Genomic DNA, 23,628 nt, shown 5'->3' with positions numbered 1-23,628 from the left:
GCATTAAAACAAGCAGAAATCATAAAATAATAAATAGGCAGTGGTGAAAATGAAAAATATAGTTGTTAAAGTAAACTCATTGGATGGGCTACATAGCACATTGGATGTGGCTAAAGAACAAATGAGTTAACTAAAAGATCAGGGTGAGAAGAAGTTCTTCCAAAACTCAGCACCAAGAGACCAGAAATAGAGTATGAAAGAAAAGTTGAGGCATTTAGGACAGTGTGGAAGTTCCATTATTTATCTAATAGGAGCTGTAAGTGAAGAAAATTGACCAGAGACAATGTTTGAAAAATTGAGGCCTAGGCTGGGTGCGGTGGCTCATACCTATAATCCCAGCACTTTGGGAGGCCGAGGTGGACAGATCACTTGAAGTCAGGAGTTTGACATCATCCTGGCCAACATGTTGAAACCCCATCTGTACTAAAAATACAAAGATTAGCCGGGTGTGGTGGCGCATGCCTGTGGTCCCAGCTATTCAGGAGGCTGAGGCAGGAGAATCGCTTGAACACAGGAGGCAGAGGTTGCAGTGAGCCAAGATCGCACCATTGCACTCCAGCCTGAGTGACAGAGAAAGACTCCATCTCAAAAAAGAAAAATTGAGGCCTGAAAATATTCTAGAATGTCTGAAAATTATTTCAGAACTCTGAAAATATTCTAGAATTTCCAGTACTGAAAAAGTATAAGCCCTCAAATATTAAATAGAATATGCATCATTGTGATAATGATGAAGGGAAATTCTTAAACAACACTGGAGAGAAAAGACTGATGATCTTCAAAAGAATCGAAATGCAAGTGCTAGATTTCATCACTGGTTTGAAGAAAACAATAGCACAGTGGTTTTTTTGTTTTGTTTTGTTTTTTGAGATGGAGTCTTGCTCTGTCACCGAGGCTAGAGTGCAGTGGCACAGTCTTGGCTCACTGCAAGCTCTGCCTCCCAGGTTCATGCCATTCTCTTGCCTCAGCCTCCTGAGTAGCTGGGACTACAGGCGCCCGCCGCCACGCCCGGCTAATTTTTTGTATTTTTAGTAGAGACGGGGTTTCACCGCATTAGCCAGGATGGTCTCGATCTCCTGACCTCATGATCTGCCTGCCTCAGCCTCCCAAAGTGCTGGAATTACAGGCGTGAGCCACCACGCCTGACCAACAATAGCACTTTAAGCTGCTGAGAGAAGTAACTGAACTAAAATTCTATCTCATCCATACTAGCTTTCAGCAGCGAGTGTACCACAGTAGCATTCTCAGACTTTAAGGACTTTGCTGGAAAAACTCTTTAAAGATATCCTGGCTGGGCACAGCGGCTCACACCTGTAATCCCAGCACTTTGGGAGGGTGAGGCGGGAGGATCACTTGAGCTCAGGAGTTCAAGACCAGCCTGGGCAATATGGTGAAACCCTATCTCTATAAAAAAGTACAAAAATTAGCCGGGTGTGGTTATGCATGCCTGTAGTCCCAGCTACTTGGCAGGCTAAGGTGGGAGGATTGCTTGAGCTCAGGAGGTCGAGGCTGCAGTGAGCCATGATCACTCCACTGCGGTAAGAAAGAAAAATGAACTCAGAAGGTAATAATGGGATCCAAGAAAAAAGAAGGAAGCAGATAAATCAGGAAAACAACAATGGTCCATCTAAGCAAATATTGGTTGTAAAATATAAGATGACTTTTAATAAGTTGCAATTTAGGTCAACAAAGTTAGCAACATGGAATTTTATGGGTAGGTGGAGCAAAAAGGGAAATAAGAACATGTCACAGAATTCAAGAGGAATATATTAAATGTAAATAACTCCAACTTGTAAGAAAATGTAATTTTAAATATGCATTAAAAATTTAAGAGTGACTACTAGACAAGTTAGATATAACATATAAAGCTTTAAACCTATTATAACAGTGTAGCGGAAACAACCTTGACCAATTCAAGAGAAGACAGGAAAGTAGGAAAAAAGAAAGTCATGGAAAATAGAAGATGCAAAATAAGTCCCAGGATTAAATTTAATATATATATTGATATGTTTATCTGTAATCAAATATGTATTACTGATCTATATCAGTAATCAAAATAAATGGAAAAAACTAAACTCATCTACTTAAAAGATAAAAACTCAGATTTAAGAAAACAGAAACCACTTATGTGCTATGTTAGAGGATACAGTTAATATTATAAATATTATAATTTTATGAAATATTAATATGAGATAAAACAACTCAAAGCAGGCAACATTGGGATGGACCAAGGGAGAGTCCAAATGCTAGAAAGTGAAATTTGTCTAGAATTGATATCAGCACAAGCCTGTTTATCCTGCTCTTAGTAACACTGCATGTTTGTGGGTGTATGTGTGTATTTATGTGTATGTAAACATATATACGTAATTATTACAGAGGCATTCTGAGTGGTGTCCCTGGTTCTGCCCTTTTCCCTTCAGTCTGTTCTAAATATAGCAGCCAGAGTGGTTCTGCTAAAAAACATCAGATCCTTATCTGCTGGATGCACTCCAAGAGCTTGTCACCTAATTCAGGGTAAAAGCCACAGTCCTTACAGTGGCATACAAGACACTAGCCCACCTGACCCCCTTACCTCTCAGCTTATCTTCTGCCCTACTCTCCCTTACTCCACTCCAGGCCCACTGTGCTCACATCTTGCCATTTCTTCAACACACCAGGCAAACTTGCATTTTTAGGGCCTCGTACTTGTTCTTCCTTTTGCCTGGAGAGCCCATTCCCCAGGTGTCCATGTGCCTCACTCCCTCACCTCCTTCTGTTCTTAGGAAGAAGCCTTCCTCACCACAATGTAGTAAAATTGGAAATTAACGACCGAAAGGAAAAAAAAAACCTTAACATACATCTTGAATTTAAAAAGAATGTAAACTTCTAACTTTATGGAATGACAAGAGTTCATCATCAAAATTAACAAAATTAAATGACTGGAAAAGCACAGTGTACCTAAACCTATGCCTTGCATCTCAGATGATACTTGATGAAAAATTATAACCTTACATGTACTTTCTAGGAAAGAAAAGATTGAAAATAAAGGAACCTAGATTTCAGTACTCTGAAACTGAAAGAAGTACTGATAAATTGGAAGTAAAAGAGAGTAATAAAATGAACCTAAAATTATTGAAATATAAGAAACTTGATCAGGATAACAAAAGATGGTGGTTTGAAAAAAATTAGTAAAATAGGTCTAATTTATTGACCAACTTCTTGTAGTACAAACGTAATTTCAGAAATGAAAACAGTGATATGGGGTGCAGACAGTTTTGCTTTTTGTAATTATAAGAAAATACTATGAACAACTTTATGCTGATAAATTGGAAAACCTAAATGCAATATACAGTTTTCTAAGAAAATAGATATTACCAAATTTGGTAAAAGAAGTAGAAAATCTTTAATAGTCAATAAGCAAGTTAAAAATATTAGAGTGAGAATCAAAGATCTACATTCCAAAGAAAGCATCAAGCCCAGACTATTTAACAGGTGAGTTCTCTCCAAACTTCAAGAAACAGATAATGTTCATTTTATATATACCATTTCAGAGTACAAAATTGGAATGTATCCAACCAATTTTACTAGGCCAGCATAACCTTCATCCCCAAACAGGCAAGGACAGCACCAAGAAAGAAAACTATAAGCTGTCCTCCCTTAAGAATACAGTGCATCTTTGGGAGGCCAAGTCGGGTGGATCCGCTGAGGTCAGGAGTTCAAGACCAGCCTGACCCAACATGGTGAAAGCTTGTTTCCACTAAAACACAAAAATGAGCTGGATGGTGGTCGGTGCCTATAATCCCAGCTACTCCGGAGGCTGAGGCAGGAGAATTGCTTGAATCTGGGAGGCGGAGGTTGCAGTGAGCGAGATTGCGCCATTGCACTCCAGCCTGGACAACAAGAGTGAAACTCCGTCTCAAAAAAAAAAGAAAGAATACAGGTGCATGACTCTTAGTGGTAGATTAAAAAAAAAAAAAAAAAATACAGGTGTAAAATTTCTACATTAAAAAATTAGTAAATTAATTTGAGCATTATCAAGTAGCACTTATCCTGGAAATGCAAGAATAATTCAACTTGCATTTAAAATAATTGAATAGAAAGTCTGGCCAGGTATGGTGGCTCATTGCTGTAATCCCAGCACTTTGGCAGGTCGAGGTGGGAGGATCACTTGAGGCCAGAAGTTTAAGACCAGCCTGGGCAATGTCGCAAGACCCTGTCTCAACAACAACAATAACAACAACAAAAGAATTAACTTAGCACAGTGGTATATGCCTTTCGTCCTAGCTACTCAGAAGGCTGAGGTGGGAGGATTGCTTGAGGCCATGAGGTAAAGGCTATAGTGAGCCCTGATTGCACCACCTGCACTCCAGCATGGGCAACAGAGCAGTATTCTGTCTCCAAAAAGAAAAAAAAAAAAGAATAGAAGATCTATCCTATCTTGTTACACCAGCCTAATTGCTGACTCCAGCAACATGGCAAACTAAGCTAATTGTAATCTCCTTTCTCCAATGACAGAGACATGCATGCTGGATTAAATATAACAACAACAATTGAAATGCAGAATTTAGCTTGACTGAAAGTCAGAGAAAGCCCTGGCTATCAGAATTAAACCTAACACTGTGGTGTTCCAGGGCTCTATCAGATTGGATACTGGATTTAGCCCTATAGGTTAGGGTTTGGTGCCCCCATGACGCAGGAAATCTGTCTTGGGTTCACTCAAGGTAAGTAGAACTAATATTTCTGTAAAGGCCAGGACTTTAGAAGAGCTGCCTCCTTAAGAAAGAGGGGCTAGAAAAACTCCAGTGGCCCAGAGAAGGTACAAAACATATCCAGCAGCCAGGCTCTGGGAAAAAAGAAAACCTACAAAATCTACCTTGAAAAACTGAAGTAATAATCTTTGTCAAGCCAAAGTGTTAAGTACAAGTTTAAATTGCTTAAAATTAAATTTGTGAATGAAAGTTTTCTGAAAAGTTTAGAGGAAAGAGATTTTATTCCAGTGAACAGATTGCAAACTGTGGAGATGCAGCCTTTAGCACAAAATGAAGGCACTTTCTGAGAGAACCAAGAGACGGATTATAGAGAAAGTTCCTGTCCAGGTTCCCACTCTGGTCCACTTATGCACAGGAAGGTTGCAAACTTGCCTAGTTCTGCTTGGTTGATGTTTCCTGAGTTCTGATTGGTTGATGCAAGTAATAGTCTATTGCCTGATGTAGGAACAGAAAGTTATGAAAGTCCCAATGTTAAATAAATGTAGGATTTACTGGGAAGGCAGAGTATGTGTGTGACCTTTAGCCAGCAAATGGCTGCTTGGCTGTATTTGAATTTAGGCCATTTGCTACTCAGGATTCATCTAGAAGGATTGGCTCTTTCAGGGTGCACAAGTTAAAAATTTAGTTTCTAAGTGAGGCATGGTGGCTCATGACTGTAATCCCAGCACTTTTTGGGGCCAAGGCAGGCCGATCACTTGGGGTCAGTAGTTTGAGACCAGCCTAGCCAGCATGGTGAAACACCATCTCTACTGAAAATACAGAAATTAGCCAGGCATGGTGGCACATGCCTGTAGTCCCCGGTGAGAGTAAGACTCTGTCTCAAAAATAAATAGATAGATAAATAAATAAATAAATAAATAAATAAATAAATAAAAAGTTCCTCAGGCGCAGTAGCAGCATTTCTAGTGTTCAGCAACCACATGGGGCTAGTGGCTTCCATATTGGACGATGCAGGTATAGCATGTCTTCATCATCCCTTAAGGTTCTGTTGGATAATAGCACTGCTCTGAAGTACCTACCAGAAGAAGACAAAAAAAAAAGCCCTCTGTAGCCGTACACTTCTACAGCTCAGTTCAAATGGGACTCCTATGCAGAAAACAACCCCTGCTAAAGGTGAGTTTATTATCAAAAATTGCAAACCCAATCACAAAACAATCTACTGTGAGGGAGAATCAGCAAACAAACACAACAGATAGGTTTAGCATGCCAAGAACTTTAGAAATAGCACATTCAAAAAGTTAAAGAAATGAAATTGGGAATAGTGACATTGTTAAAAGGGACAAGTTGAATGAAAAAAGGCCATATTGAACTTTCAGAAATCAAAAATATCAAAGTTAAGCTCAATAGAAAGTTAGGGACTGTTTGAGTGAAAATTAGGGTATGGGAATTAGATCTGATGAAATTAATCAGAATACAGAGTGCTGAACATAGATAAAAGGAGATGGAAAGTGTGAAAAGCGAGTAAAGCATATAAAGGGTAGAACAAAAAGATCAATCCAGATTTTTGTACCCAGCTAATCTATTCCAGAGCAAAGAAGAAATAAAGATATCTTTCAAAAAAATTTCAAAGAGTTTGTCACCAGCAAAACATTGCTGAAGGAATTAATAAAGTATATACTTTGAGCAAAAAATAATTTGAGGCAAGAAGGAAGAAATAGTGCAAAGTGGAATTGATAAATGTGGATCACTCTAAGCACCAGGTATAGATAATAATTACTAATTTTGGTGAGCTTATAATAAGGTGCAGCTGAAGTACCAAATAACTATGGCATGAAACGGGTTGAGGCATGATTAAGTTTAAAGGACATAAGTTACTAGATGAGGTTACAGATGTTGATTAAGATTGTGGTAAGTGTTCATGTTAAAATAGAGAAAGTCCTTGACTTGTCTGAGGCTTTAGCAGGCTTTGGAACAAGAGTCTGCCACCGGGGGACATTTTTCTGCTTGGATCCCCTCAGATGGTGTGGCTTGGAGCTCAGGATGATGTACTCAGAAAGAGAGTAATTGGAAGTGAAAATGACAGGAATGGCCTTAAAGGCACCAATCCTGAGCTTTTTCCATTAGGCTGTTATGCTCCCAATGTCAGGGCCTGTCAGCATATACCCTGAGCTGAAGATTGTGCTGTGCAAGGAATTAGCTTGAGGTTGATTGAAAACACAATGATCTGAGCTCAAGAAAAAGTTTTTCAGAGTATCTCAGCGCCTGTTATCTGAGGAAAACAAGTCTCAGCCCTAGCACAGGAACACACATGAAACCATTGCAGTGAGTCGCCTTCTGCTGCCCACTTTGGAATCTGCCCCTCAGTTGGACACCATGTCCCCACCCCTGACTCACCTTCATGACCCAACCCTGAGCCCGTGGTACTCCGCATCTCCCTCGCTGGGCTGTGGTTTCCTGTTTCTTTCTAACTCCTTGTGAGGATGCCTCACTGCCCTGGCTGTCCCTCCCAGTCACCAGCTGTTCTTTCTCTGAGTAATTTTACCTGTTGAGGGGCTGTTTGTACCACGAAAAGAGGGACAGACCTAGTTATGTGAGCCTTACTTTTTACACTGAGTTTTAATTTCTGTGCCTGTATGTTAACGTCTAATTCATAAAACTATTTTGAGAGTTAAAAGCACCCATTAAGTCCCTGACACTAAGTTCTCAATAAATGTTACCTTAATTTAACAACAACAACAACAAAAGTAGCTGCTAGAAGAGTAAACTCAAAGAGCAAATTTCCAAAAGAGGAAAATAAAATAAGAAAAATAAAACCTGAAAAGGACAAAAGGAAAAGATGAAACAAGTAATGACATCATAAGCCATAAAATGAATAAAATATATTACTAATCAGTAAGTTCATTAAATTTTCTAGATAAAAAGCAACAGTTGTCAAATATTTTTAAAAATCTGTTTCAGCCAGGTGCAGTGGCTCATGCCTATAATCCCAGCATTTTAGGTGGCCGAGGTGGGCAGATCACTTGAGGTCAGGAGTTCCTGACCAGCCTGGCCAGCATGGTGACACCTGTCTCTATTAAAAATACAAAAATTAGCTGGGCATGGTGGCGTGCACCTGTAATCCCAGTTACTTGGGAGGCTGAGGCAGGAGAATCTCTTGAACCCGGGAGGCGGAGGTTGCAGGGAGCCGAGATCATGCCACTGTACTCCAGCCTGGGCGACAGCAAGATTCTGTCTCAAAAAACAAAAACAAAAACAAAATCTGTCTCTATGCTGTTTCAAGGGACAGCCAAAAAATAAGGACACAGAAAACTTGTAAGTTAAGAATAAAAAAGACTTACCAGGTCAGGTACTAATCAAAACAAGTTTGTTGAAATTATATTAGTCTTAGAAAAGGATTTTAAGGCAAAATCTTTACCAGAGAAGTTAGAATGGTAAACTTTGTATATTTTATCATATTTATAAAGTCTTTACCAGAGATGGTTTATCAAAGATAAAAAGACAAAATTAACAATTCTACACTAATACGTGTCAAATAATGTAGCTGTAAAATATATAAATTAAAAGTTAGGGCGGGGTGCGGTGGCTCATGCCCGTAATCCCAGCACTTTGGGAGGCCAAGATGGTGGATCACAAGGTCAGGAGATCAAGACCATCCTAGCTAACATGGTGACACCCCGTCTCTACTAAAAAAATAGAAATACAAAAAATGAGCCAGGCGGGGTGATGGGCACCTGTAGTCCCAGCTACTCGGGAGGCTGAGGCAGGAGAATGGCGTGAACCCGGGAGGCAGAGCTTGCAGTGAACCGAGATTGCGCCACTGCACTCTAGCCTGGCCAACAGAGTGAGACTCCATCTCAAAAAAAAAAGTTAATAGGAACACAGTGAGATTGAGAAATACATTTTCAAACTGGATAATTTCAATGTATCCAGCAATGAATGATTGCACTTTTTTTTTTCCCCAAATACACAAAATTGACCACATAAAGGAAGCCTCAAAAAAGAATTAGTATAATATCATATAGACTATATTCTCTGGGAAATCAAGGGCAAAAAGATGAGAACTGTACATTTGATTATTAAAAGCTAAGTTGAAATGAACAAATTTCTAAAACACCGTTGCTTACCAAAACTGATTCAAGATGGAATAGAACACCCAAATAATAACATAATTATTAAATAAATTGGATTTGCTCAATATATTTACACAAAGGAAACAACCAGGCCTGAGTGACTTTATGTGAATTTCAGCAAATATTCTATTAAGAATAATTGCAGTATTATACAAAATTTCCCAGATTCTGTAAGAAGTAATGAGCACTCCCAATTTCATTTTTGAGGCTGGAATAACCTAGGTACCAAAGTCTTAAAAGTCAGCAAGAAAAGGAAAATTACAAGCCATTCTCTTACAAACATAAATGAAAACATGAAGAAAATAGTAGAAAATTCAGCAGTGTTTAGGAAAAATAATATATCATGACCACACTGGTTTTACTTAGCAATTAAGGGTGTATTCTTATAATTTACCACATTCATAGATTGATGGATTAAGTCCTTATAGTTATCTCAAAGGAGTCATATAAAATGTTTGTTAAATCCAACATCTGAGCTGGGCGTGGTGAGGCCGAGGCAAAAGAATTGGTTGAACCCCGAAGGTGGAGGTTACAGTGAGCCGAGATCGCGCCACTGCACTCCAGCCTGAGTGAACAGAGCAAGACTCAGTCTCAAAACAAAAACCAAAAAACCCAACATCTATTAATAATTTAAACACCCACAGAACAACAACAAAAACCTTAGTAATCCATGGGTAGGAGAAACTACCTTAACCTAATGTAAAGTATTTGTAAAATCTGATAGCATCTCTTACATTTACTGGCAAAATGTTGAAAATGTTTTAAGATCAAAAACAAAACAAGAAGGCTTGTTACCTCCACTTTTATTCAACATTTTATTGGCGACCCTAAGAAACTGTAACCATTGTGAACTATTGGTGGAATTTAAAATGGTGCAACTTTTGTGGAAAGTAGTATGGTGGTTCCTCAAAAAGTTAAAAGCAAAACTACCATATAACCCAGCAATTCCACTTATGGGTATATAACCAAAAGAATTGAAAGCAGGGTCTCAAAGAGATGTTTGTACACTCATGTTCATAGCAACGCTGTTCTTGATAACAAAGGGACGGAAGCATCCTACGTGTCCATTGGCGGTTTTCAGGGGCTGGAGGGAGCGGGAAAAGCACATTTTTAAAATGATTATATACTTTCAGCTCTACAAGATGAAAACGTTCCTGAGATTGGTTGCACAACAACGTAAATATATTTCACCCTACTGAACTGTACTTATTTATTTATTTATTTATTTATTTTGAGACCGAGTCTCGCTGTCATCCAGGCTGGAGTGCAGTGGTGTGATCTCAGCTCACTGCAATCTCCACCTCTGGGGTTCAAGTGATTCTCCTGCCTCAGCCTCCCAAGTAGCTGGGATTACAGGTGCACCCACCACCACACCCGGCTAATTTTTTGTATTTTTAGTAGAGACGGGGTTTCACCATGTTGACCAGGCTAGTCTTGGACTCCTGACCTCAGGTGATCCACCCACCTCAGCCTCCCAAAATGCTGGGATTACAGGCGTGAGCCACCACGCCCGGCCCAAACTGTACATTTTTAAATGATTGAGCATTGCACTCCAGCCTGGGCAACAGCAAGACCCTGTCTCTAAAATAATAATAATAAAATGATTGTGATGGTAAATTTTATGCTATGTATATTTTATCACAATTTATAAAAAAGAGCAGGGCTGCTATATACAAAACCTGTTTATAAAATAACTAGGAATAAGAACAGACATATAAATCCTTTATGGAGAAGAATTTGAAACTTTGTTGAAAGACATTAAAGAAGATTTAAATACATGAGGAAATGAACACAGTTATGGAAAGAAATGGTCAGTATGCAAAGATGTCACTTCTCTCCAGAATTATCTATAGATTTGATCAGTTCCCATTGAAATCCCAACAGGATTTTTTGAGTGGTAAATGACAAACTGATTCTAAAACTTAAGTGGAAAGTGCAAAGGGCCGAAGATAATGAAGACACCCTTAAAGAAGACTGTAGGTCTGGGGCACTTGCACTTCCTGAAAAGACAGGAGGAAGCTATAGTCATAAAATCACTGGTGTTGTTATAGGGACAGAAATAGAATATATATCCAGCAGGAATATACGTAATAATAGTCCATTTATTAAATAATGGACTATTAAATGATAAATATAAGTAGTAAATGTAGGACAAAATTGGAATATTTCCTGATACCTATCAAGACATTATTTCTAAGTAGATTCAGACTTAAATATGAAAAGTGAAGACTGTACAACATTCTAGATGGTAATTTGGGAGTATACTTTATGGCCTCGGAGGGAAGTATTAAGATACAAAAAGGACAGAATATAGAGGAAAAAATTACTAAACTGGGACCACTGATACTTAAAGATGTTCATCAAAAACATAGAGTGAGGAACAAGCCTCAAAATAGGAGTTGTTTGTAAGATACAACTTTCCTAGGGTTAAAATACAAAAAGTATAAAGAACTCCTAACAAATCAGTTAAAAACAAACAAACAGAAAAATGCAGTGCAACCCTATGACAAAGACAGGAACAGGCATTTCACAGAAGAAGAAACACAAATGGCCCATAAACATAGGAAAAGATGCTCAATCTTTTTAATAACCAGGGAATTGCAAATTAAAACCACAGTACCATTCATCACCCACCAGCTTGGCAAATGTTAAAATGTCTGGCAATGACATAGTTGGCCAGAATGTGAAGTTTAATGAACTCTCACAGAGCTGATGAGAGTGGAAATTAATGTAACCACTTTGTAAAAACAAGTTGGCAGTGCTTAGTAAAATTGAATGTGCATAACCCTATGAACCAATAATTCCACTCTTATGAAATTCTTATACATGGCCATAAGAGACATGGACAGGAAAGTTACACCAGCATTGCAAATGAATGGAAAACATGGAAACACCCCAAATGTTCATCAGCAGTGGAATGGATATATAAATTACAGTGTAATTAACCAATGAAATACCATCAAGCAGTGAAAAAAATGAATTGCAATTATATCCATCAAAATGGATAAATTGTAACATAACTGAGTAAAAGAAGCAAGTTGCAGAAGAATATATAGAGAGCTATACAGATTTTATACATATCTAAACAATGTATTATATGTAATTGCTAAGATAATAAAGTCAAAGAAATGATTAATACGAAATCCAGGATAGTGATTATCAGGAGAAGAGGGGGTAGAGTGTGAGTGGGATATAGTATTAGGATGAGGACCCATAAGGAGTCTTCAGAGTGACGAATGTTCTATTTCACAGGCAGAATAGTGGGTAGGTAGGTATTTGTTTTATAACTTTTAAAACTGTACAGCCGGGTGTGGTGGCTCATGCCTGTGATCCCAGCACTTCGGGAGGCTGAGGTGGGTAGATCACCTGAGGTCAGGAGTTTGAGGCCAGCCTGACCAACATGGTGAGACCCCGTCTCTACTAAAAATACAAAAATTAGCTGGGTGTGGTGGCGTATGCCTGTAGTCTCAGCTACTAGGGAGGCTGAGGCAGGAGAACCACTTGCACCCAGGAGGCAGAGGATGCAGTGAGCCGAGATCACGCCATTGCACTTCAGACTGGGCAACAAGAGCGAAACTGTCTAAAAAAAACACTGTACACATTTTATACTCTTTGGTGTGTGTATAGATATGTATATTTAGAAACAGGGTCTCACTCTGTCACCTAGGCTGGAATACAGTAGTACTGTCGTAGCTCACTGCAGCCCCAGACTCGTGGACTCAAGCGATCCTCTCACCTCAGCCTCCTGAGTTGCTAGGACTACAACTGCTAGCCATCACACCTGGCTAATGTTTGGATTTTTTTTTTTTTTCTTTTTGAGATGGAGTCTTACTGTGTTGCCCAGGCTGATCATGAACTCCTGGCCTCAGGTAATCCTCCCAACTTGACCTCCCAAAGTGCTGGTATTATAGGCATGAGCCACCATGCCCAGCCTGGTATGTTTTAAAAATATAACCTGTAGTATTTTTAAGAGAGGATAGGAAATGTTTTGAAATTTGGTAAAGTGGATTACTGTATTGAAAACACAATATCCTATTTGAAATCATTGCCTAAGAGTATTTAGAGAAGGTTTAACTTTCTATGTTAAGACTTCTCCATTAAATCAGTTTTAGAGTGCAAGTTGGGAAAAAGTACCAAGACCTCAAAGAGTGTCTCTGATATAGGAGCTTAAATGAAGTGGAGGAGACTCCAGGTCCTGCACGTGTCGTATTCTTCTTCTGCCCTCGCGCCCTCTTTGCTTCCTTAAATTTTTAGTTGTCGATTCTCGAGTCTGGGGCTTCATCCTAGGGGTGACTGGACAGAAGAGCTAATGCCCCTGTCTTGACACAGCAGTTTTCAAACTCTTGCTTAGAGACTTTGTTATAGTAGCCTCCTAAACTAACTCATTATCAAACTTCACTTCAGGTCCAAGTCATAATCTGAGATCTTTTAAGGAAATCACTTATTTATGTGTTTAGACAACCTGATTGGATACATAGTTTTAAATTTTTTAGGGCAATATCTTTTTTAGGCCTTAGTTAATACTCCAGTTACATGTCTTCAGTTTTTTCCCTTGCCATACATACCAAGCTTCCCTTGGTGTGCTTTAATTATTTGGAATTCATCTTGATGTATTGATTTTACCTTTCTATTTCATGGCGATTATTTTTAGGATGGAGCTAAAGTAGTCTGTGTGATAATACGTTTCACATATATTACATGAATTAATGGCCGATACAGCAAAAAATCATGAAATTAATACATGGATGACAGATGTAGTGTTTCCTTATAAAGGTGAAAGTAAGGTGTTCTCTTTCATATCCTCTGATTGCCTCTACTTGTAATCCTCAAAAGATAAAAAAAGATTTTTATGGTTTTACTAGGTAGGTAAAAGCAATCTGGAAAATTCATCTAGGTAAATCATTTGTTCAAATACAAAGATGAGTAAGATGGAAATCCTACCCTCAGAAGCAGCAGTATAATAGAGATGGGCAAACAAATTAAAAACTGCAGTATGGGGCTGGGCATGGTGGCTTATGCCTGTAATCCCAGCACTTTGGGAGACTGAGGCGGGTGGTTCGCGAAGTCAGGAGATCAAGACCATCCTGGCCAACATGGTGAAACCCCGTTATCTACTAAAAATACAAAAATTGGCCAGGCTTGGTGGCATGCACCTGTAGTCCCAGCGAATCGGGAGGCTGAGGCAGAAGAATCGCTTGAACCTGGGAGGCGGTGGTTGCAGTGAGCCGAGATCACTCCACTGCACTCTAGCCTGGTGACAGATCGAGACTCTGTCTCAAATAAATACATAAACAAATAAAAATAAAAATTGCAGTATAGCAGCAGTATAGCATGGTAAGTGCAACAGTGGAAATAGGTACAGGTAAATGGGTAGCCTGGAAAGGCACTTGCTGTCGTATGGAGCAGTGAGGAAAGTCTTCACAGAGGAAGGGATGCTGACCAGCAGGCTTGAGAGATAAGCAAAAAATGTACAGAAAGATAGATTGGGAAAGGGAGACCTGGAAAAGGCATGTGCCAAGATACAGAGACCTAAAAGAGTACAGTGTATATTGAGTTAACTGTGAGCAGCTCATCACTTACGTGAGTGGGAAGTGGAAAGAGAGAGAGGCAGGAGTCAGGTGTGAAAGCTTTTGTATGGAAAATGAAGGCATTTATTTAGATCTCATTCTGTAAGTGACTATCAGCCTTTGAAGGGTGTTAAGCAGAAGGGTGACATGATCTCTGGGGGCAGTGCAGAAACTGTTGTAGTGCGGGAAGAATCAGCGTCACATCATGACTTCTTGATGGGCAAAAGGAAAATAGAAAGAAGGTAGGGGAGAAGTTGAGAATTTCTGCTGTGTTTTGCTTTATATACTTTCAGGAAATTAGGTTACATCTAGACTTCTCCCAGAATTTTTTTTTGGGGGGAAGGGGCACAGGGTCTCACTCTGTCGCCCAGGGTGGGCACAGTTTGTGCCCACAATTGTGCAGTTGGCACAATCTCAGCTCACTGCAGCCTCGATGACCCAGGCTGAAGTGATCCTCCCACCTCAGCTTCCCGAGTCACTGGGATTACAGGTACATGCCACCGCACCAGCTAATTTTTTTGATACTTTTTGTAGAGACAGGGTTTCGCCATGTTGCTTAGGCTGATCTCAAACTCCTGGGCTCAAGTGGTGCACCTGCCTCTGCCTCCCAAAGTGCTGGGATTACAGGAGTGAGCCACTGTGCCTGACCAAGTTTTCCCAGAATTTAATGTGTTGAAGGGAATAGTAGTAAGTGATTTGGAGCCAATATATGAAGTTTCTGAAGAAATTGTATTATTGAGTCTTTATTATAAATAAGTATTCATTAGCTGTGCCTATATGGTCTTACAGGCAAACAGATTTTTGTTTATTTTGTGTTAAAATACTACAGCAAGCAGCATATAGAAGTCTAGTGGGGACGTGGCATTGATGAGGCAGACAACTGCAACCATGTTTTATTTTCCAATTTAAGTGGCACATATGATAATAAACTGCAGAGGCAGCAGAATGAAATAGTTAAACTTCTTTACAGTTAATATCCTGCCAAGAAAATCTCAGATAACAGTGTTATTTTAGGGGAATTGGGTGGACAGTATAATCTGTATAAAAGGAGCCTCCTTTAAATATATGAGTTTTAGAAGTGAATGTTCTAGGCTGGGTGTGGTGGCTCACACCTGTAATCCCAGCACTTTGGGAAGCTGAGGCAGGTGGATCACCTGAGGTTTAGAGTTTGAGACCAGCCTGACCAACATGGTGAAACCCTGTCTCTTCTAAAAATACAAAAATTATCCGGGCATGGTGGTGGACGCCTGTAATCCCAGCTACTCGGGAGGCTGAGACAGGAGAATTGCTTGAACCCGGGAGGCGGAGTTGCAGTGAGCCGAGATCACACCATTGCTTTCCAGCCTGGGCAACAGAACAAGACTCTATCTCAGAAAAAAAAGAAAAGAAAAAAGAAGTGAATGTTCTATTTAACCTGATTGTGGCATGTTGTTTACTTTTGTGCATATTTATGATTGACTCTTAGACTTGGTAGTCTTTGGTGGGTATTATTCTACCTTCCAGAAGAATGTATTGGTATGCCAACTTATTTTTGTAGCTTTATATATCGTAATGTAGAGTTCTGGGTCTGCGTATTGTGAATGTACTCTGTATCCAACTACATAACCAGACCCTTAATATCAAATGTTCTGCCTCATGTTTATCTGGGAATATCCTAACATCTTGGGGTGTAACTTAGTTAGCTAATTTGCTAACATCCATAAGCTGTGTGCTCTTAGCCTTTTAGTATTGTAGCCCATCAAAAAGTTCTCTTTTTTTTGAGACAGAGTTTTGCTCTTGTTGCCCAGGCTGAAGTACAATGGCGTGATCTTGGCTCACCGCAACCTCCGCCTCCCAAGTTCAAGCAATTCTCCTGCCTCAGCCTCCCATGCAGCTGGGATTACAGGCACGCGCCACCATGCCTGGTTAATTTTGTATTTTTAGTAGAGACGTGGTTTCAACATGTTGGTCGGGCTAGTCTCGAACTTCCGACCTCAGGTGATCCACCCACCTCAGCCTTCCAAAGCATGGGGATTACAGGTATGAGCCACCGCGCCTGGCCTCCATCAAAAAGTTCTGACTCTGGTCAGGGAATTAACTTTAACATCTTAGCAAAAATGATCCAGAAGCATCAAAGGAGGGAGTTCTTGCCAAGAGCACATAGAGATGTCCAGAAGGAAAGTTGACATTACTTGATAGTGTGACTTTATAGTAAACATGAAGGAGGAACTGCAGAAATGAAGGACCACAGATGACCTTGGGACAACTGGAGGTTCCTTTCTGCAAGGCCCAATGATGTTGACAATAATGAAACTTGATTTGCATTTGAAAAGATGTTTTTACACTCTTGTCACAAAGTTTTTTTTTTTTTTGAAGTTCCTTTCATTCTTTTGAAGAGTTAATTCCTTACTGTTTTCTGCTTTGACACAGAAATCTCCTGCAAAGAAGCTGAGCCATGCAATTAGTAAATCTTTGGGGTGTGTACCCACCAGAGAACCCCGCATCCTGTTTTCCTGAGCAACCAGAGAAACCACTTGACCTTGCACATATAGTGTAAGTATACCCCTGGAAGTGCCTGTGGATCACACTGAAATGGGGGCCTTGTGAAATTTCTGTGGATCAAAACCAGACATCACTTAACATGAACATTGAACTTTTCGGGTTTTACTTTCTTTTGGGGAACTTAGACGTCAAGCTTTCTTCTCTGTAAATCACCTTAAGTGTCCACACGGAAACCTAGCTCCTGATTCCTGAAGCCTGAGTAATATGGCAGCCTCCAGAAACATGAGCCATTGAAGAGTAATTATTGTTCTGGTTTTAGGTGGGTTGCCTTTTGTGGTTTTGGGTTCATTCTTTAAATCGGTGGTAGAGATCTTTTTCGCTGCAGCAGTAATGCCCGTAGAGACTTTTGAGTTAATGTAGACAACATGGAAATGAAAATCAACTTAATTTGCTCTTTTTGTATTGAGAGAAAATTAGGAAACATAAGACTATATTCTACAAATAAAACTGGTATTTTGTATGTATTTATTTGTATGTATTTAGTTTGAATATTCATGCTAAGTAAAGCAAAGCTAGAGGAGAACAGTAAAGTTGAGAAATAGAGAAAGGAAAGTAGGGAGGAAGAGAAACAGTGAAGAGTAAGATTCAGCCTGTAAACTGCTTTCTTCACTCTGAATTAAATGATGATAATATGCTTCCCTGATGAATAAATTTGGTAGGGTTTTGGATCACGAATCTTTATCAGATGTTTAGAAGTTTTTCTGTTGGAGTGGGCATTCATTTTCTTTCACCTCCCTGATGGAAGGTGTTTGACTAAATGAACTCTAGAGAATCTTGATCTTTTTCCTTTTTTCTTTCAATTATTTAGAAACCTGTTTATATTTATTAAAATAACCCATGCATGTGAATTAAAAATTCAGTCACACAAGAGCTTATAATGAATGCAACATACCCTCCCACACTTCACTGTCCTTTGGGTTTTAAATCTACTAATAGTTATCTCTGTATTTCTAAATAATATGTTTGGAGCACTGTTTCTTGACTTATCAGTTTTAGACATTATTATCATTATTATTTTTTGAGACAGGGTCTTGCTTTGTCACCCAGTCTGGAGTGCAGTGGTGTGATCTCAGCTCACTGCAGCCTCTGCCTCCCAGGTTCAAGCAATCCTCCCACTTCAGCCTCACAAGTAGCTGAGACTATAGGTGCAGGCCACCATGCTCAGCTAATTCTTTTTTAATTTTTGGTAGAGATGGTGTTTCGCCATGTTGCCTAGGCTGGTCTTGAACTCTGGGTTCAAGTGATCCACCTGCCTCAGCCTCCCAAAGTGCTGGGATTACAGGCATGAGCCACTGCACCCAGCCAATTTTAGACATTATTGACTTACTTTTGTGGTGTAAGGAATCAGCCTCATTTTTAACTCTACATACCAACCCATCCCTGTTTTCATAATTATATCACCATTTTAAATTGGTTACCTTTTAATTTTAAATAATATTTTAAAAACTCTGTTTCTTATAACTTCTTTTTGACTTCCACTTTGTAAACTGAGAAAATTTTGTCTACTTTTGTCTACTTTTCCTTTGCCTCCTAATATCTGCCATCTGGGCCCTTATTTTTATGTTGTCAAAGCTGATAATATTTCTGTTCTCTTCGATAACCATAACTGAGTCTTCTGAGATTGATCAAGGGTTAAATCTAATAAAGCCAAATAATGACATTTACAGTTAGTATCCTTCATTACACAGTCACATAGTATGCTGTGATTCTGTGGATCCTTTTGTGCAGTTACTCTGTCTTTGGAGTTCACTGGGCTTTTCTTTCTTACTTACCATCGATTGCTGAAAATCATTCCTATTGAATTTTTAACTGGATTGATTTTCTTGTACAGTTGTTGTTGTTGTTTTTCCTGTAGTTTCTCATTGCTTTCTTCTTGTTGGGAAAGAGGATGTCCTCCACCCCTACATAGCGTTCCATAGCACAGTTTATCTGTTGCCTATAATCCAATTTTTTTTGTTAAATCTGTTAACCTTTTTCCTTTTTGATTCGTGTTTTTCCTTGCCTGTCTCAACATTATAGCGGTTTTCTCCTTACTTTTTTCTTTAGGTTTTAAAGATGGCCTTTTCACATATGTCTTTAATTCATTTGGAATGGATTTTTGTGTGTGATGTGATGTAGAATATCCAGTTCTCTTCCCCAGCCCCTCGCTTTGTGCATTTGAATAATAACTTGTCTCAGGGTCATTCAATAGATAATCCATCATTTCCCCACTGACTACAATGCCACCATTGTCAAAAATGAAGTTTCCAAATATGCACAGGCTGGCTTCTGGGTTCTTTATTCTGCTCCTTTGGTCGAATTGCCTATCCCTATGCCAATATCTCACTGTGTCAATTACCATAAGGGACTAAGTAATCTACTTTTTCTGAGTGTCTTGTCTATTATTAGCTCTTTGCTCTTTCGTATAAAGTTTAGACTCATCTTACTGAGTTCCTCATAAAATTTTGTTGAGATTTTTGATCAGAGATTCACTGAATCTAAAGATCAAATTGGGGAGAACTGACATCCTTCTGGTATTAAAGCTTTCATTCCACGAATGTGTCTTTGCATTTATTTAAATATCTTTTATACCTTTAAGTAAATTTTATCATTGTTCCCCAGAAAAGTCTTTATATATTAGATTAACTCTCATGTCACTTGACATTTGTAATTGCTGTTACAAAAAGTGTCAGTCGTGTCCTTTTTCTTACAGCTATTTAAGATATACTTTACATGTAATAAAACACACCTACTTTAAGTGTACAGTGCGATGTGTTTTGGTAAGCATATGCTGTAATGCAAATGGAATATTTTCTGAATTATATTTCTTAACAGTTTGTTACTAGTGTATGGAAATGCAAATAGTTTTTGTATTTTAGTCCACTAGCTAGGTAGTCGTCTTGCTTAAATTGTTTGTTAATTCTGGTACTTTATACTCAGATTCTTTTGAATTTTCTATAAATAATTATATAATCGGCAAATAATGACTGCTTTGTGTCTTCCCTTCCGTACCTTATACTTTTGAAAATTAATCATACTTTTTGCAGGGTGGGGGGGTGTCTTACTATGCTGGCTAGCCCCTCCGGTGCAGTGCTCAATAGAAGTGGTTTAAAGGCATTTTTGTGTTATTACTAATCCCACAGAGAATGCTTTCGGCATTCATTTAGTGTGTTATTTGATGTAGGTTTTGTATAAACTATTTATCAGGTTTAAGAGGTTCCCTTTTATTTCTAGTTTGCTAGAAATAAAAAATGCTTTCTTTTTGTCATGAATGGATGCTGACTTTTATCAAAGACTTTTTCTGTATTGAGATGATTATATGATTTTCTCTATTGATGATCAAAGACTTTTTCTTTATTCTATTATCGTAGTGAATTACATTAAGTGTTTTTTAACATCATCTTTACCTTCCCAGAATAAATCTGAATTGGCCATTGTTTGAATACACTGCTGGAGTTTGTTTGCTAATATTTTGTTTAGATTTTGGCTATGTTTTTAAGTGAAACTCTCCTATAACTTCCCTTGATTTGGGTTTTTTTTTTTGTTTTGTTGTTTTATCACCCAGTGTGCGATTCTTACAAAATGGAGTAGCATTCTCTTTATATTTTGGAAGAGCTTGTTCAAGATTGGAGTTATTTTCTTTGTAAATTTTGATGAAACTCACTAATGGAGCCATCTAAGCCTGAAGATTTCTTTGTGGGAAGATTTTAACTGGTAGTTCCATTTTAAAAAACAATTAAACTATTTTATTTTTTGTTTATTTTGAAGTTACCTTGGAGCATTTTGTATTTGTAGGAATTAATTTTCTCTCAGTTTTAAAAGTTATTGACACAATGTTCATAATATTTTATTGTCTTTATAAGTCCACAGTATATGTGCTAATGAGCCTTTTTTATTTCTACTCTCATGTATTTATGGCATTTTTTCTCTTTTTTTTTTGAGTCTCACTCTGTTGCCAGGCTGGAGTGCAGTGGCAATCTCGGCTCACTGCAACCTCCCCCTCCCGGGTTCAAGTGATTCTCCTGCCTTAGCTTCCTGAGTAGCTGGGATTACAGGTGCGCGCTACCACACGCAGCTAATTTTTGTATTTTTAGTAGAGACAGGGTTTCACCATGTTGGCCAGGATGGTCTCGATCTCTTGACCTTGTGATCCGCCCCCCTTGGCCTTCCAAAGTATTGGGATTACCGGCGTGAGCCACCGTGCCTGGTCCTTTCTCTCACTCTTTTTTTTTAAGCTGACAAATCTTGACTTAGGTTTGTTCCAATCTGTTGGACTTTTCAAAGGACATGGTTTTGATAATCTCTTACTGTACGTATTATACTTGTTTTGTTTTTTTTTTTTTTGAGACAGAGTCTGGCTCTGTTGTCCAGGCTGGAGTGCAGTGGCACGATCTTGGCTCACTGCAAGCTCCACCTCGGGTTCATACCATTCTCCTGCCTCAGCCTCCCAAGTAGCTGGGACTACAGGTGCCCGCCACCATGCTCAGCTAATTTTTTGTATTTTTAGTAGAGGCAGGGTTTCACCATGTTAGCTAGGCTGGTCTCAAACTCCTGACCTCGTGATCTGCCCTCCTTGGCCTCCCAAAGTGCTGGGATTACAGGTGTGAGCCACCGTGCCCAGCCTGTACTTTTAAAATTTTATATATTTATGCCCTTTATTTTTTTCTTTTGTTAAGTTTCTTTGGGTCTATTTTGCTACTCCTTTTTTAACTTTTGTTTTGTGTTTTTTTTTTTTTTTGGTGGGGGGGGAGTTTCACTCTAACAAGAGTGAAACTTGGCTCACGATCTTGGCTCACTGCAACCTCCACTTCCCAGGTTCAAGCAATTCTTCTGCCTCAGCCTTCCTAGTAGGTGGGATTACAGGCACCCGCCACCACGCTTGGCTTTTTCAGTAGAGACGGGGTTTCACCATGTTGGCCAGGATGGTCTTGATCTCTTGATCTCGTTATCTGCCGGCCTTGACCTCCCAAAGTGCTGAAATTAGGCATATGCCACCATGCCCTGCTAGTTTTTGTATTTTTGGTAGAGACAGGTTTTCACCATGTTAATTAACCAGGCTGGTCTTGAACTCTTGACCTCAGGTGGTCTGCTTGCCTCAGCCTCCCAAAGTGCTGGGATTACAAGCATGAGCCACCGTGCCCAGCCTCCTTTTCTAATTTCTTTAAAGGCATGGTTAGCTTACTCATTTCAGTTTTTTTTATTTTTGTGGTTTTTTTTCCCCTAGTAGAAACATTTAAGGCTAAAAATTTATCTGAACCCTATCTGGGTATTACCCAGGTTTTACCATATAATATTTTTTGTTGTTTACTTCTAAATATTTCCTAAGTTATTTTAGGATTCTTCTTTGAGAAGTATATACTTTCTTAATTTCCAGACATATAGAGGTTTTCTAGTTGCCTTTTCGTTATTAATTTATAACTTACTTTTAGTCTGGAAAATGGTCTGTATTTTCAATTTTAAAATTAGTTAAGACATTTATTATCTAGTATATGATCAGGTTTATATTAGGTTCCATGTAAGCTTGAAAACAAGGTTTATTCTGTGCTTGTTGGATGCAGAGTTATGTAGTAGATGAATATATGTCCATTAGGTCAAGTTTGTTAATTATGTTGCTCAAATCATATATAGTCTTACTTACTCAAAATTATACATACTTCACTAGGACAATGAAAATTTATTCTTGTATAGTGACTCTGTTTGTCCTTAATATTTTATTTGTTTTCAAGTCTATTTTATCTACCAGTAACATCTTTCAATATCTTTTGCTAGGTTTGTGCCTGGCATAACTTTTTCTAAACTTTTACCTTCAACTTTTCTGTGTCTTTAGGTTTTGACTATGTTTCTTGTAAATTATAAGCTGGATTTAAAAAATCTAACCTGATAACCTGATAGTCTTTTAACTGGCAAGTTTGGTCAATTCAAATGTATTATTATAATATCATTATAATTATGATTTTAATTGAAACTGATTTATATATTATAATTATTAACATTACTATGATATGTGGACTTCTTCCACCATTTTATTTGTGCTATTTATCATATTTTTAAAAACTCCCCTTTATGGAAATGTCCCACTCTAGTCACCTTTTCCCCTATAGATAACCATTCTGATGTGCTTGTTGTGTATCTTTTGTTAGCATATGTTCTTAAAAAGTAGGTATTGTTCCAAAAAAATTAGCCGGGTGTGGTGGTGGGCACTTGTAGTCCCAGCTAGTCAGGAGGCTGAGTCAGGAGAATGGCGTGAACCCAGGAGGCGGAGCTGCAGTGAGCTGAGATTGCACCACTGCACTCCAGCCTGGGCGACAGAGCGAGACTCTGTCTCAAAAAAAAAAAAAAAGTAGGTATTGTGCTGTATGTCCCTTTGAGATATTTATTTATGGCCAGGCATGGTGGCTCACACCAGTAATCCCGGCACTTTGGGAGGCCAAGGCGGGTGGATCACCTGAGGTCAGGAGTTCAAGACCAGCCTGGCCAACATGGTGAAATCCTGTCTCTACTGAAAATACAAAAATTAGCCAGGCGGGGTGGCCAGTGCCTGTAATCCTGGCTACCCGGGAGGCTGAGGCAGAAGACTCACTTGAACTTGAGAGGTGGAGGCTGCAGTGAGCTGAGATTGCGCCATTGCACTTCAGCCTGGGCGACAAGGGTGAAACTCCTATCTCAATTAAAAATACATATATATATATTTTATTATGTAATATATATTTTATTAATATAATATAT

General features: G+C 38.8%; 1 protein-coding gene across 1 annotated transcript in view; it reads left to right on the top strand.

The window, feature by feature from the left end:
* DTNB (dystrobrevin beta) overlaps positions 1–23,628 on the top strand; it is a 314,783-nt gene that overhangs the window by 141,255 nt on the left and 149,900 nt on the right. Inside the window, 2 exon segments of the mRNA XM_017876852.1 lie at positions 16,792–16,859; positions 16,861–16,914. Of these exon segments, the coding sequence (XP_017732341.1) occupies positions 16,792–16,859; positions 16,861–16,914 (122 nt within the window).

This window comes from Rhinopithecus bieti, unplaced genomic scaffold (genome assembly GCF_001698545.2).
Source record: "Rhinopithecus bieti isolate Rb0 unplaced genomic scaffold, ASM169854v2 scaffold_7681, whole genome shotgun sequence".
Classification (NCBI taxonomy): Eukaryota; Metazoa; Chordata; class Mammalia; order Primates; family Cercopithecidae; genus Rhinopithecus; species Rhinopithecus bieti.
This window is presented reverse-complemented; position numbering and strand designations above follow the sequence as displayed.